Source organism: Corvus moneduloides, chromosome 13, assembly GCF_009650955.1.
Source record: "Corvus moneduloides isolate bCorMon1 chromosome 13, bCorMon1.pri, whole genome shotgun sequence".
Classification (NCBI taxonomy): Eukaryota; Metazoa; Chordata; class Aves; order Passeriformes; family Corvidae; genus Corvus; species Corvus moneduloides.
Genome location: NC_045488.1, coordinates 10,653,934 through 10,667,750, shown reverse-complemented (window position 1 = coordinate 10,667,750; position 13,817 = coordinate 10,653,934). Strand labels below are relative to the sequence as shown.

Here is a 13,817-nt window from a genome sequence, read left to right as displayed (position 1 = left end):
GAGAACAGGCAAATTCTCAGGTAGAAATGCTGACTAGGTTGCTGTGGATTGGATGGTCCAACATCTGGCAGATCCCCAAGGGTTGTGGCCTTTGTGGCCTGTGCTGGTTAAGATGGGAGCCAGGTTAGAGCCAAGAGGGCCGGGTTGGGATAGCTCTCAGTGGGAGTGTCACCTCTTGGAGTTTAGTTCCTGGTATTTACTGAACCATTTTATGCCTTATTCTTGTTCTCCAGGGTTCCCCCTTGGAAATCTCTATCAGCAATTAACTTTCAGTATTGTGGAATCCAGCAGGGAGAACAGCCTAGGATCAGGGAACGCATCACATGATTGATACAGAATTTATTTTTCCTTTTGGACAGACTCTAAATTAAGCCTCTAGAGTCTGCCTGGCAAATCCTATCTTGTAAGCAAAGCTGCTACTGAATAAAACATAGCACCGAGTGGGGAGGAGAAGGGATTTGCTTTGCTATCTTTTCCTCCTCCTTCCCGCATTAATTTGTCCTCTCTCCTCCCAGCTACTCCCAGCATCTCCCAAGCTCCTGAAACCATCTCCCGCACCCGAGCCAGCACGGCCAGGTTTGTGTGCAAGGCAGAGGGAGAGCCAGCCCCCACCATCCACTGGCTGAAGAATGGGGAGCCCATCCTCTCCAACGGGCGTGTGAAGGTGCAGAGCAGCGGCAGCCTTGTCATCAACCAGATTGGCCTGGAGGATGCTGGCTACTACCAGTGCATGGCTGAGAACAGCCTGGGCATGGCCTGTGCCACTGCCAAACTCTCGGTGATCGTGCGGGAGGGTTTGCCCAGTGCTCCCAAGAAGGTGTCGGCTGTGTCCCTCTCCAGCACCACCGTTCTCGTGTCCTGGGAGCGACCGGAGTACAACAGCGAGCAGATCATTGGCTTCTCCTTGCACTACCAGCGGGCTGTGGGTAGGTGTCACCTTCCTGAGCAGCACAGCTGTGTCAAAGGTACAAGGCACAGGTTGACCTTCTTTCCCAGCTAGTGACAAGTGTGAGGCAATTGCCTTTTCATTGCAGGTAAAGGAATTTTCTTGTGGAGTCAGCATCCGCCGGTGACAGTGCCTGTGGATTAGCCAATATATTCTAACTTGTTGATTGGCAGTAGTGTGTCCACATAGCTGAGTTGTCTGGATTCTATGGGACCAGCCACTGCTGATTTTATACATATTGATTTTGTATGCATAGAGTGGGATTACTAACAGTGGTATTGACCAGCTGCATTGTGTACAGGGGGAATCGCTAAATTATCCACACCCAGAATATGCAGTGAGGCACTTGGCTCTCTTGGGGTCTGTCTTCCCAAACAGCCAGCAAGCCAGTGCTCCTGCTGAACTGTTGCCAGAGCTCCTCTGAAAATTAAGCTGGTAACTGCAGCTGCTTCAGCATGGATTAAGGAGTTTGAGTCAAAATGGAGACATTAACACTGAGGCATTGGAGTTTCTGCCCAAAGAAATCATGTAAGAGATGAGGCTGTGCAGGTGCTGGGGAAATTGGAGAAGATATAGTGATTTTTAAAGTGGATTTAGTCTGTGGACCTTGTAAAGTAAGTGACTTTTTGAGGAGTGTCTTGGCAGTTCACTGACCTGCTGATCAGTGTTTCCTTGGCTCTAGGAACAGATAATGTGGAATACCAGTTTGCTGTCAATAACGACACCACTGAGCTGCAAGTCAAGGACCTGGAACCCAACACCAACTATGTCTTCTACGTGGTTGCATATTCCCATCTTGGAGCCAGCCGGACATCCTCTTCTATCGTTGTCCAGACCCTGGAGGACGGTGCGTTGAATTAGATGGGTACTGGTGCCTGGGAAATGTTCCTGGCCTGGTTCATGGTGAGCACTGAATGTGCTATGGAGAGTAGTAGCAGCTCCTAGAAACCTAAATCTGCACCTTGGTCTCATCATCAGCTTGGGTGATAAAGGTTATGTAAATAACCTGGCTGATGGTGGGGCCCATGAAAATCCTTCGGGAGTTGCAGTCAGCTCCGTGTGATACTGCTCCAGGCTTGACTCTGGGCCAGACTGGATTTTAACTCAGAAGACACATCTATTGAAATTTTTAAGGGTGGAAGCAGTCTTGAGGTCAGATCCCGTAAGAGCCAGTAGTTTGTGTCAATATTACCATTTATCACATAGCATGTTGTGAGCATAAAGGCAGAGTGCCAGAAGCACAGCTGCCCAACGGGAGGCCATGCACAGCTTTCGGCAGGCTGCAGGACAGAGGCAAGCAGAGATGGTTTTGGCAGACCTCGTGTGCATTATGTGCTTTTAATGCTCCTGACGTAGTGACCTGCGTGGTCCCATGTGGGTGTCTGAAGCCTGAAAGACTGAGTTGAAAGCATGAAAGCTGCCTGCAGCCCAGAGCTGTGGTTCTCAAGGGAATGAGGATTCCCAGGCTGCAGTTCGGATCTGTGAGCCATTTGCTTTCGTGTCTCCTTTGTGCCCTACAGTACAGCACAGGCTGAGAGCTGATGTGTGCCCCCCTGCCCAGTTTGCCCTAGACATGGGTTCCTTGGAGCAGTGTGGCTGGGGCCAGCAGGCTCTGGTCAGCCTGAAAGTGGAACAGTTCATCATCTCCCCTCCCCAGACACCCCTGATGGGCTGTGGGGTGTTGGTTCCCCCGGGACACCAAGTCACCAGTGGCTGTGGCAGAGCCAAGGTAGTGGCCTCCAACCAGCTCAGAGAGCTGCCAGAGATGTGTTGAGGTCTTGCTCTGGTCTTTGCTGACTTCTCTTGGTTCTTTATCCAGTTCCTAGTGCAGCCCCTCAGCTGTCCCTGTCGAGCATGACTCCTGGTGACATCCGTGTGATGTGGCTGCCTCCTCCTCCCGAGCTGAGTAATGGCAAGATAACCAAGTACAAGATCGACTACTGCACCCTCAAGGAAGGTGAGGGAAACACTACTGGGGAGTTGTGTCCTCTTCTCCAGTGGTGTTAACAGCCTGTGATGTGGAGGGGAGGTGGTGCAAGGCTGAAAATAGAGGCACCCCTTCTATCCAAGGGAGGAGAACTCTCATAGCCTGACTCTGTCTGGTGGTCATGGCAGTGCTACTCACACCACCTCGAGGTGTCTTTTCCTGTGATTGTGGAGGAGCTGTGTCCCCAGGAGAATGGCCTGACCCATGTTTGTGCTGTCCCAGGAATGTCTGCATGAGCAGCCCTTCACTGCCATCTGCACTGTGTGTGTTTTGGGGGAAGAGCTTTATGCTGCTTGGGGAAGAGGGGTAAATGCTTTCAATTTCCTTAAAATGGAGTCTAATCAAAGTGGTCCTTGTGGAAAAAAACCCAAATATCCTGGCCAGGTTGTGTTACTCTATTGCCGAGTTTTATCCAATTTGTTTACTTTGTCAGACACGCTAAGCAGGGTTCAGCAGGGATGGTAACATTTACCTCTGCTGGATGTGGCTGTTCCAATTCCACGTGTGCTTGCTTTGCAAATCCTTCTGGGTATTTGCTCTTAAAACTGTCAAAGCTCTGCAGCTTCTCACTTCCCAGGGTCATGATTCTTCCTGAGAGGGGGATGCGAGTGTGATGAGGTGCTGGACATGTTCCCATGTATTTGAGCTGGATTAGTAGTCTGTGCTGTGACTCCTGGCTCTGGTTCTTTTGCCTTGAGCCTGCACATGGCTCAGTGGCATCGTAAAACCTTGGAAACACTTGCAATCCAGGGATCATACTCAGCAGTACGCTGTTACATAGCATGGACAGCGCTCCTGACTGAGTTAACGCCAAAGGAATCTGAAATCAAGACCTCCGCATACTCTGAACAGACTGCATGAATCTTCAGCAAAACCAGTTAGTTGATACACTGAAAATCCCAGGCTACTCTCAGTTTAGATTTCCTGTTACCTCCCTTATGAACTTGGGTGGGCTGAAGAGGGAGCAGTAAAACCTCTGTCTGGTTTGGATGAGGGTGTGAATTTTGCAGAAAGGGCTGCTGGACAGTTCTGGCTCACATTAAGGTGAGGGTTTAAGTACAGCAGTGAGAAGCATTGGAACATCCCATCAGCTCCCATTAGCTGTTTTCATGTCCCACCATCACATCATCAGAGCAAGGTTTCTGACAGCTCCCTCTGGGCAGGCTCTGTGGTGCTAAGGCAACCTGCAGTTTGGAACGTGATGAAGGGAATTGTCAGTCAGAGTATCAGCTCTGCCCAGCCTTTAGTTCTGTTTTTCCTGGTGGCATAAGACTGCTCTGGGCAAAGCCAAGCCAGCCCAGGCTGTGCAGACCACAAGGGGGTAACAAGGCTTGTGGTTGCTCAGCTGTACTTCCCTTTGGCTGGGAAATCCCTGTTTTCAGTGGTGTCCCCTTGGTTCCAGCAGATCAGGTCACCTCCATTGAAGTGGGTGGAAATGAGACCCAGATCACGCTCTACTCGCTCCATCCCAACAAAGTATACAAAGTTCGGATTGCAGCCAGCACCAGTGTGGGATACGGGGCCCCTTCCGAGTGGACCCAGCATCGGACTCCTGACAGAGACAACCAGACACATGGTAGGAGGCTGGGGAATGCCTGGGATTTGGGGCAGGGTGTGGGGAACTTAAGGCATTTTCAGAGATACTTGCTTTCCTTTGGGTATTACAACCATTGGTTTTTGTCAGACCAAAGTGCTCACCTTTACCTTGCTGCTCAGCAGCCCCTGTACATCTCACTGCTTGCCTGGGCAGTGGGGCTTTGCACCCTCCATGTGCAGCTGTGAAAGTTCTTAAAAAAAAAAAAGCAAGCATACAAACAGAACTCCAGATCCCAGTATTATGACATTTGGGAGTGAATAGACAATTCTGCCAAACAGAAACGAGCCCATGCCAGACTCCAGTAGTGGTTAAAGATGGTGATACCTCAGAATACATTGGGAAACCCCCATAGTGGCTTTGTGACATTGTTGTTTCCTGTATCACCCAGCTGGGAAAGTCAGTGGTAGAGTGTGACTGTCCCACTCTCCACTGTCAGGGAGTGGAGACATCCCACTCAGGACAGCCTTTTCCTCACACTCTTCCCCCACAACTGAGGACAGGGAGGATTCAGTAGACCAGGGAAATGGAGTCATGTGGCTGAATGTTTTTCTCTTTTCTTCTTTCAGTCCCATTTGCCCCAACAGAATTAAAAGTCCGAGCGAAGATGGAGTCTCTCTTGATAACGTGGCAGCCTCCAGCCAACCATGCCCAGATATCTGGATACAAGCTCTACTACAGAGAGGTGGGCCCGGAGGAGTCCAGTGATGAGAGCCCTTTGGATGGTGCTGAAGATGAGAGCTGGGATGTAGGACCCATAAAACTAAAGAAGAAAGTGAAGCAGTATGAGCTGACTCGACTAGGTTAGCTGGCTGCATCTTCCTAGCATTTGGTGTGGAAACCCAGGGCCTGTCTCTTGCACTTAGTAGCATCCCAGGATGCTCCCAAGAGGCTCAGTTGTTTGCTTGGCTGGAGATACATAGGACCAGGACCATCTGAGGTTTTTTAAGAGCATCCAAAATCCTTTCTGGAGTGGGGCTCTTGGGGCTTGTGTTGAGCAGTATCAAAAGCACAGAAATTTCTGATGCCAATTAAGCAGGGATTTTAACCAAGGGTTACCAATATACTTAGTATATGCTAACAAGTGGTTCTTAATTAATTAGTTTTTTTATTGTGTCACTATAAAGAGTGCCGAGATTGAAATCTCCAGTCAGTACAATGGTCTCTCCTTCCCGGTCTGTTTCTAAGGAGCTCCATAATTGCGTGGTGCTTGAAATCTCTCTGTATTAAAGCACAGAGACGGGATAATTCCCAGCATACTAATTTTAGCCCATTATTCTCCTCTACCTCCCACTAAGGGAAAAGGGATGGAAGAGTGAGTGTCCATGACTGGAGAACATCTGAACAGCAGTGAGACCTGCCTGCCTGGCTCACTGCGCTTGGCATTTCCCACAAGGGATTATGTTCCTAACATCTGATTGTATTAATTAATTGATTTGCCCATTGATACAGGATGGAGAGAGAGGAGAGTCATGGCAGATGCATCCTTGAAAGAGGATTTCTGCTTCCTAGAGTTCTTCCGTCCCCCACTTTATGCTTCATCCCTGTTACTGCCCAGTGAGTGGAAACTGTAGAGCGCATGTGTGTCATGCTGGTTTATCTCACACTTGTAGCATATATATTATGCACAGTGTAAAGGTCAGTCTGCAGCACCTGAAAGGACTGTTTGTGCCATCTCTAAGTGGTTTCCCAGCTCTGTCTCAGCCATCTTGCCACTGAGAGTGTTAATAGAGATGAGTTTCTCTGAAGAATTTGGGTCTGTAATTATTGCGCAGAGGAAACCACATGTAAACATCATCACTTGCTGCTCCAACCACTGGCAAGTCAGTCGGTGAAGGGGCTCGGAGTGGGCTGAATTGGTTCCAAATGCTCTGGCATGATGATGCTGAGAAGGCTGCTTGTTCTCCGGTAATTACTTCCTTGAATTTGGGCATCCGTCAAGCCCTAATGGTTTCCGTATGATTTGGCAGCTGTGTATCGGCTATCGCTGTGTCAGGAGCGCAGTCTCGGGTTTCTCCCAGCCCAGGATGTTCCCTCTGCTCCTCTCATGCTGTTGAATGATGTGCTCCTGCACGCATACAGTAAAGGAAGGGGTCAGGAATCTGAGGAAGGCAGGGGGTGTGCACATGAAACAAGGAGGAGTGGTTGGGATTTAGAAGGGTTTAGTTTTATGGCGCAGAACTGCCCTGTGCAGGTACTTAGGACTGCAGCTTGTAGGTAGAGCAGGTAGTGGTCTCAGGAAGGACTGGCAGCCCTAATGTGATCTGGGCTGATGGGGAATTAGCTGGGGGGATTTCCCAGCTCATGGATATCTGCCTGGAAAGCACAGCACTGGGAACCTCTCCTAAGATCCATCTATAAAGACAAATACCCAACACTGTCTCTTGGGATTACCTACAATGGTCATTGAGTCCAACTGCCTGGGTACCTCAGTGCTGACCAAAAATTAAAGCAAATTCTGTCCAAATGTCTTTTAAACACTGACAGGCTTGGGGTATCGACCACCTCTCTAGGAAGCCTGTTCTGGTGTTTGAAGTGGTGTCAGGAAATCCCAGCTTGGGCACTGGGAATAACAGGCTGAGCTCAGATGTGGTGCATTCCGTGTCAGTACAGACAAGGTCCAGAGCGGTCACTACACGTCCCTTGGCTCCACAGCTCCGTAGTGTCACTGAAGCCAACGTTCTGCCCCTTATCTTGGTTTGAAACAGAAGACTTCTCCCATCTCGTGCTAATCTCTGGAGCAAACCGTGTCTCCTTAGAATGGCTTCGTTAATGGTACCTTGTGTCTTACCTGAGAGGTGTGTGCTGCAGTCCTGTGAGAGAGGTAGGCAGCTGGTTAAGGGGACATAGGAAATCCAGCAATTTCATGAGTCCACAAAATCAGAAGGAAGCTTTCCTGAATCGCCAGGAGGACTTTTCCCTGAAAAATTCTTAGTGACTTCCATCAATGTTCTAGCACTTAGTCTCTTGGATGTGCAACTACCAGGGCCATAATTTATGTGAAAAATAAATGGCAGGGATCTGATCCTGTCTTCCACATTCCCATGAAGGAAGATTGCATTCCTCTGGAAGTAATGCTCTTGAAATCAGGGTGTTTTCCCACTTAAAGGAAAGTATGGCTTATGGCACCTGGCCAATATGAACACCTTGAAACGCTGAGTGAAGCAACGTATTTAGCATATTGGATATATTATGATGCCATCCAGATTAGTGATTTGAAATGATCTGGTCTAGATTATTCTGCTTATATTTAATGTATGATGGAATGCAGTGAAAGACATCTGTTTTCATGCTGCCTACCAGCTTCTTGACAGCTTGATAGAGTTTTATGTCTGCCTGTTCTATGAGCTTGAACATCTGGGCCTGTGTATAAAAGTTGAAGCCAATCATCTGACTGAGAAATCCAAAATACCCCTATTTTCAGGATGTGAGGTGCTTGATCTTGTAGTCAAGCTCCCCTGGCATCACGTGTAAGCAGCTGCTGTATTGGTCCTGCCCAGGGATGGAGATGGAGGACTTGACCTTTTCTTCACTCTGTTCTCCAACAGGAGCTGCCCACAGCTGCCTTGCATCTGTGAGCTTTTCCTCATTGTTTTGGATTGCACTGTCCATGATGTGCTCGTGTCCCAGTGAAGCCCAGCCCAAAGCTCAGGCAGAAGGAGAGTGTGGTCCTGGCAAGAGATGGGCTGGGGGTTCTTTGTTCCCCTGAGCCTGTGGTCCCGGCCCTTTGGAGGTTGAGTGCCCCTAGGTCTTATCCCCCTTGTGTGGGTTCAAAACATTCTTCTGTGGCAGGAGAGTGTGGAAATGCAGATCAGGCTGTCTTGGAGGCAGACAAAACTCTGTTTGCTTTTGGGATTCTTTGGGAGAGAAAAATGTGGCTGAACTGTTTTTTATTCTGAGCGTGAGCATTTGTTGTGGAGCAGAGAAAGCCTTTGGTAATTGGTACCATCAGCCTCTGGGAGTGTAATCAGGGCAGTAATAATAAAATTGGCATCAATAAGAAAGGTTTCATTCTGCTTATGTTGTCTGGCAAAGAGAGCAGTGATCTGTGAGGGCAGGGAATGAAGAGGCATGTCCCAAATTAACAAACTTCATCAATGTGCTGCAGCCAAGGCAACAAAAGGCAGTGTGGACTGCTCTGGCTGAGCTCCTGAAGGGACTGGCTTTAGGGAGTGTCTTCTTTGAGAACTTTATATCTCCCAGGTTGTTTCTTTGATTAAACATCTCCATTAAAAAACCCCTCAGATGCTACAGCAGAGGAGCATTTCAGCTGATGAAAGGCTGGAGGAAAAGAGGGAAGTGGATTTTGGACCAGGGCAGCACGGCTTGGAGACAGAGCGCCCTGTCCTGCAGCTCAGTTTGAGATTCCCCACAGTGCAAGGCTCTCTGATGGGAAGAGTGTGCAATGAGGACCCTCAAGTTTTTGGTGTGGGTTTTCTGTGCACTGTTGCTTTTCTAATTGCAAATTGGGAAGCTCTACTGTGGAGGCAAAATAGACACCATACAATAAAGGCTGCCAGTGGCTTAATAGGGCGTTTGAGAAATTGCTGGAAGGAAGATCCTCACAGCAGTGAATAAATCAGAAAGGACTTCAGAAACAGGAGGTGCATTTTGGGGGAGGAGAGAATGTCCTCAGTCCTCAGGAATAAACAGCGCAGTGCAGTGCAATCACTTCCATGGTGGAGAAAGTAGTTAGCATGTGTAGGTTTCTTTAGTAGTTTGCAAGGGAGGAAGATCTAGAGATCCTGAGTAGATGTGCTGCAGGCCAGGACACTGGTCAACCCTCGAGGGCTGGGGCAAGTCCATTTCCTGCTGATAATTTCTGTCAAAAGCAAGGGGAGAACCAAAGAGCAGCTGTGTGGATAACATACACCAGTTGTGAGACAGTATTTGTGTGTGGGAAGCCTGTAAGTGGAAGGGGGACTTCCTGCTGTAATTTAGGTATTAGGTGATATTTATTTAGGTATAAGGTAACAAATGTATTTATTGTGTTCAAGCTACTTTCTTGGATGGTGACAAAAGCTGGTGGGATCAAAGAAAACATGTCTGACTGGGGAAAGTTGGTGACAAAAACAACCCAAGGTAAACCCTGATTGATTTTTCCAGCTCCTGGGAAACTGTATGAGGTGAAGCTGGTGGCATTCAATAAGCATGAAGATGGCTACGCGGCTGTTTGGAAGGGCAAAACAGAAAAGGCACCTGTGACAGCAGTAGGTGAGAAGTGCCCTTCAATTGTTGTCTGTCTCTTCTGCTTGGCACATGGCTTCAGAGGAGGGGTAAGAGGGGTAACAGAAGATGAATTTCAAAAAGGACAATACCAAAATAGGGAAGGTCATAACATAAGGGAACTTCCTTTGACAGTCATTGCAAAATGCATTGGAGGAATTTGGAAGGAGAGAAAGGAGCAAAATATCCCCCTTCTCATTAGGGTTGTTCTTCTACTGGTGTGAGTGACACTGCTGTCATGTACATCTCCACTTCTCTTTTTGTGCTGCACCGTAGATCCTCCTGTGCAGAAGGGGCCTCCGCTGCCTCCAGTCCAAGTCTATGCAGAGTCCAACAGCTCAACCTCCATATGGCTCCGCTGGAAGAAACCTGACTTCACAACAGTCAAAATAGTCAACTACACTGTGCGCTTCAGCCCCTGGGGCCTGAAAAACGCCTCTCTTGTGACGTACTACACCAGGTAAAGAGGGGTGCCACGGGTTCATCTGCCATGTGTTGTTCATGGCAGGAATGAACATGGGGCAGGAGGAAGCTGCATGGAATTTCCAGAACTTAGCAAAATCCTGGATGTTTCATATGCTTGGAATATCTGCTATGGTCACAGATAATGTTCAGAACTGCTGAGATGTGGCAGTTCTTGGGACTTGTCTTGACTTGAATACCAAGGAATTGTTTACTGGTCTCTGCATCTTTTATTGCTGTGGTTGGACCTTACACACTTGTTAACAACCGGATACAATTATGCATTCACGATTTGTGAGATGGTCCTCACAAATTTGGTCTACAAATTGCTAGAGTTTAAACAGTTTTAATAATTTGGGGATGTATTGTACATCTGAATACTCATGTCCATTTTTAGTCTCTAACCAGGCTGTTTTCAACTTTTCCCTGCAAGTACATCAGAAATGGTCTTGGAGACTGGGAACTGCTTTACTCTGTCCCTGGGAGCTGAGTGTTCTTGCATTCACATGGCTGCAGGAGCTTTAGGTGGAAAATCAAATACTGTCAGAGTTAGGATGATCTCTTAGAGTGTTCCTGGTGAGGTATCAAGGTGACATGGGAGAACCCTCAGGTGTTCATGGCCTCATGCTGTGTCCTCTCTCTCCAGCTCAGATGAAGACATTCTCATTAGTGGGCTGAAGCCCTACACCAGGTATGAGTTTGCTGTGCAGTCCAATGGTGTTGGCATTGATGGGCCCTTCGGCAGCGTGGTGGAACGCTTCACCCTGCCTGACCGTGAGTGTTTATGGGAACCAAATCCTCATTTCTCCTGGCTTTCCTTGAGTCTCTATCAGATCTCTCCTAATGTGCCCCTGAGAGATGTGATCTTAGACTCTGTCTAAGTTCTGATGGCCTTGAGTACATGCTGGGAGGCCCTCTGGGGGCAAATGCTCTACTCCTCTTCTGCCGCTCAGGCTGGGTCTTTATTTGTCTCTGCCAGGCCCCTCCACTCCTCCGTCTGACCTGCGGCTGCACCCTCTCAACCCCTACGCTGTTCAGGTGCACTGGTGCCCACCTGTGGAGCCCAATGGCATCATTGTGGAGTATCTCATCCTGTACAATGCCAACAATACGCAGCCAGATGACATGTGGACCTTGCTGACACGAGAAGGTGAGCCTCTTCCAGGTACTGTAACACCCCAGAGTCCTCCTGCCTCCTCCCCTGCCTCTGTAGCCCTGGTTGCTCAGTCCTGCTGCCTTGATTTCTGCCTCACTTTGAGCACAGACAAGTATTCAAGAGCTCATCCTGCCAGTTTTCTTGAAGCATATGCTGGGCCCGGTCATAGCGGAGAGTCCAGGGACATGGCTACTGAGAGACAGGAAATCATACATGTCTGGGGCTGAAATAGCCATTATCATCCAGGAAATATCCCACAGATACAGGCTGGCAGCCAGTTATTCCTAGAGAAACATGTGCCAGCAGCATCTGTATTGTCGGATCTGTAAGCAGAAAGTTCATTATTACTGAAGAGGTGTATGAAATGCACAAAAATGTCACAAAATTCCTCACTTCTGAGGATCCAGCAATTCCACAGCTGCTTTGCTGCAGCATCTGAATACTCTTGAAACAGCACATTTTAAACCTCTTTTGGTTTGCTTTTGGACAGGAAACATCTTCAGCACTGAAGTGCATGGCCTGGAAAGTGATACCAGGTACTTCTTCAAGATGGGAGCAAAGACAGTGGTGGGATCCGGTCCCTATTCCAACGTTAAGGATGTGCACACCCTCCGGGAGAAGCTGTCTGGTATGAATTCCACCCTTACCCCAGGGCACTGGGGAGACGGTGATTTGTCAGCAGTGACATTTCTGTTTGCCAAGCAATTGCCTGGTGCCTGTAGGATGTGACATAGGATTCTCTGCAGGGCAGTGCAGAGGATCACAGCAGAGCCCTCAGATGTGCAGATTCAGAACCCATCCCACAGCCAAACTTCATCTCTTCCCCATCCTGATTCATCTGGAAGGGCACGTGCAACCTGCATCTTGCTGTAGCGTGACATTAATGAATATGCATAGATGCCAGTTTGCTTTAAGTTGCTCTAAATTGCTACTGCCAAGGAATCTTACTGGTTTTTGTGTATAGAATCAGAACCATAGAACAGTTGGGTTAGAAGGACCTTTTAAACCTGTTTGTTTTAGTACAGCTGGTGCTTCTCTGAACATGAGAAACTTTGTACCTTCTTCCCGCTAGCAGCTGAAATAATGTGGCTGTCCTTCCTTGCCCTCCTAGATGTCCTGGATATCCACTCTGTGACGGGGATCATCGTGGGAGTGTGCCTGGGGCTGCTCTGCATTCTCTTCTGCATGTGCGCCAGCTTCCGCAACAGCAAGCACAGGTGGGTGTCACCTCAGGTAAAGGAAGCTGCTGTGGAAGGAGACAAAAACACTGTGAGCTGTATGCCCTGTTCAGCTGGGCTGCTTGGCATGCAGTGTAGGACACAGTTAATGCACAACTTGGATCTGTGGATGGATAAGGAGCATATGTAGTATAATTTTTTCACTGATTTATTTTCTCAGTAGTTTCTCTTCAAATTGCATTCTTAGACTAGTAGGGGTTTTTTTTAGAGAAAGAAAATGCCCAAGAAAATGGAAGAACCAGTTTATTACCTGTGTCTGTTAGTGTGGGTAGTATTTTGCTTCTGAGATTGCACAGCTCTAAGGATGTTTGGAAATGGTTTGTTAACTTCCAGCTGAGAAAATGATGAAAAACTTCCCAGTGAATGACAGGCTGGTTTAAGGAGGATTGGACGCAGCCCAAAGCCCCCTGCTATCCCAGGGGTCTGAATCCAGCCACAAGCATTTGGAAAGACCATGAGCAGAAAACAGCTTAGTTGTTCAGATGAGCTTTGAGCTCACAGCAGATTTCAGGACTAGGAACAAGCAGCTTCTGAAGTCTCATCCTAATGTGGCCACTGAACTTTTCTGTCCTGTTGCATCTCTAACCTGTAAAGCAGAGGTGACAGGAGTGACACAGCTCCCCATGGGCCAGGGTTGGTAAGCACCTGCTCCTGCTGGAACTCAGGGTGTCTCCTGCCCTTGGGGTTTGCTGGCAAAGGGAGAGCTTTGCATCCCACAGTGGGATTTGTCTGAGTTTTGGCATTAACCAAGGTGGTGCAGAGATGTATCTGCAGTGAAAGGTGTTCGAGTGGGATGTGGATAAAGAATATCCCCAGGAGTGGCAGGGCAGGGCTTGTGCCTAGTCGCTTCCACAAGGACCAGCTGAGATGTGAACTCTCGCTCGTTTTCCCTCAGGGAGGCCCTACCAGGCGTGGATTCCCAGGCTGCTGGCAACCACACATACTACCACCGGAGCAGGCAAGGGGTGGCCTCTCCCAGTGCCACCTTGGACTCACATGAGCTCGAGTCCCTCATGTCCCCGCTCCCGGAGGATGCGCCCTTGCCCCTGGGGGACATCACAGAGCTGACAGAAGTGCACAGCCTCATCCACAAGAGCCTCCCTGAGGACATCGTTCATGGGAAGAGGAAGGTAAGGACCCATGCACGTGGTGACGGGGTTTCCACCCTTGACCAGAGCCTTTGTTTGGTGTGTGGCTGCTGGGAATCC

General features: G+C 48.6%; 1 protein-coding gene across 4 annotated transcripts in view; it reads left to right on the top strand.

The window, feature by feature from the left end:
• Positions 1-13,817, top strand: part of IGDCC4 (immunoglobulin superfamily DCC subclass member 4) — a 95,203-nt gene that overhangs the window by 67,879 nt on the left and 13,507 nt on the right. For 2 of the 4 annotated variants that reach the window (XM_032122866.1, XM_032122868.1), the window contains 12 exons: positions 516-926; positions 1,629-1,793; positions 2,766-2,903; positions 4,336-4,509; positions 5,097-5,330; positions 9,634-9,741; positions 10,030-10,213; positions 10,862-10,989; positions 11,195-11,365; positions 11,862-11,999; positions 12,483-12,588; positions 13,505-13,739. In XM_032122866.1, coding sequence (XP_031978757.1) covers positions 516-926; positions 1,629-1,793; positions 2,766-2,903; positions 4,336-4,509; positions 5,097-5,330; positions 9,634-9,741; positions 10,030-10,213; positions 10,862-10,989; positions 11,195-11,365; positions 11,862-11,999; positions 12,483-12,588; positions 13,505-13,739 — 2,192 coding nt within the window. The remainder of the gene's footprint in view (positions 1-515; positions 927-1,628; positions 1,794-2,765; positions 2,904-4,335; positions 4,510-5,096; positions 5,331-9,633; positions 9,742-10,029; positions 10,214-10,861; positions 10,990-11,194; positions 11,366-11,861; positions 12,000-12,482; positions 12,589-13,504; positions 13,740-13,817) is intronic. The other 2 variants (XM_032122867.1, XM_032122869.1) reach the window with 1 other exon arrangement.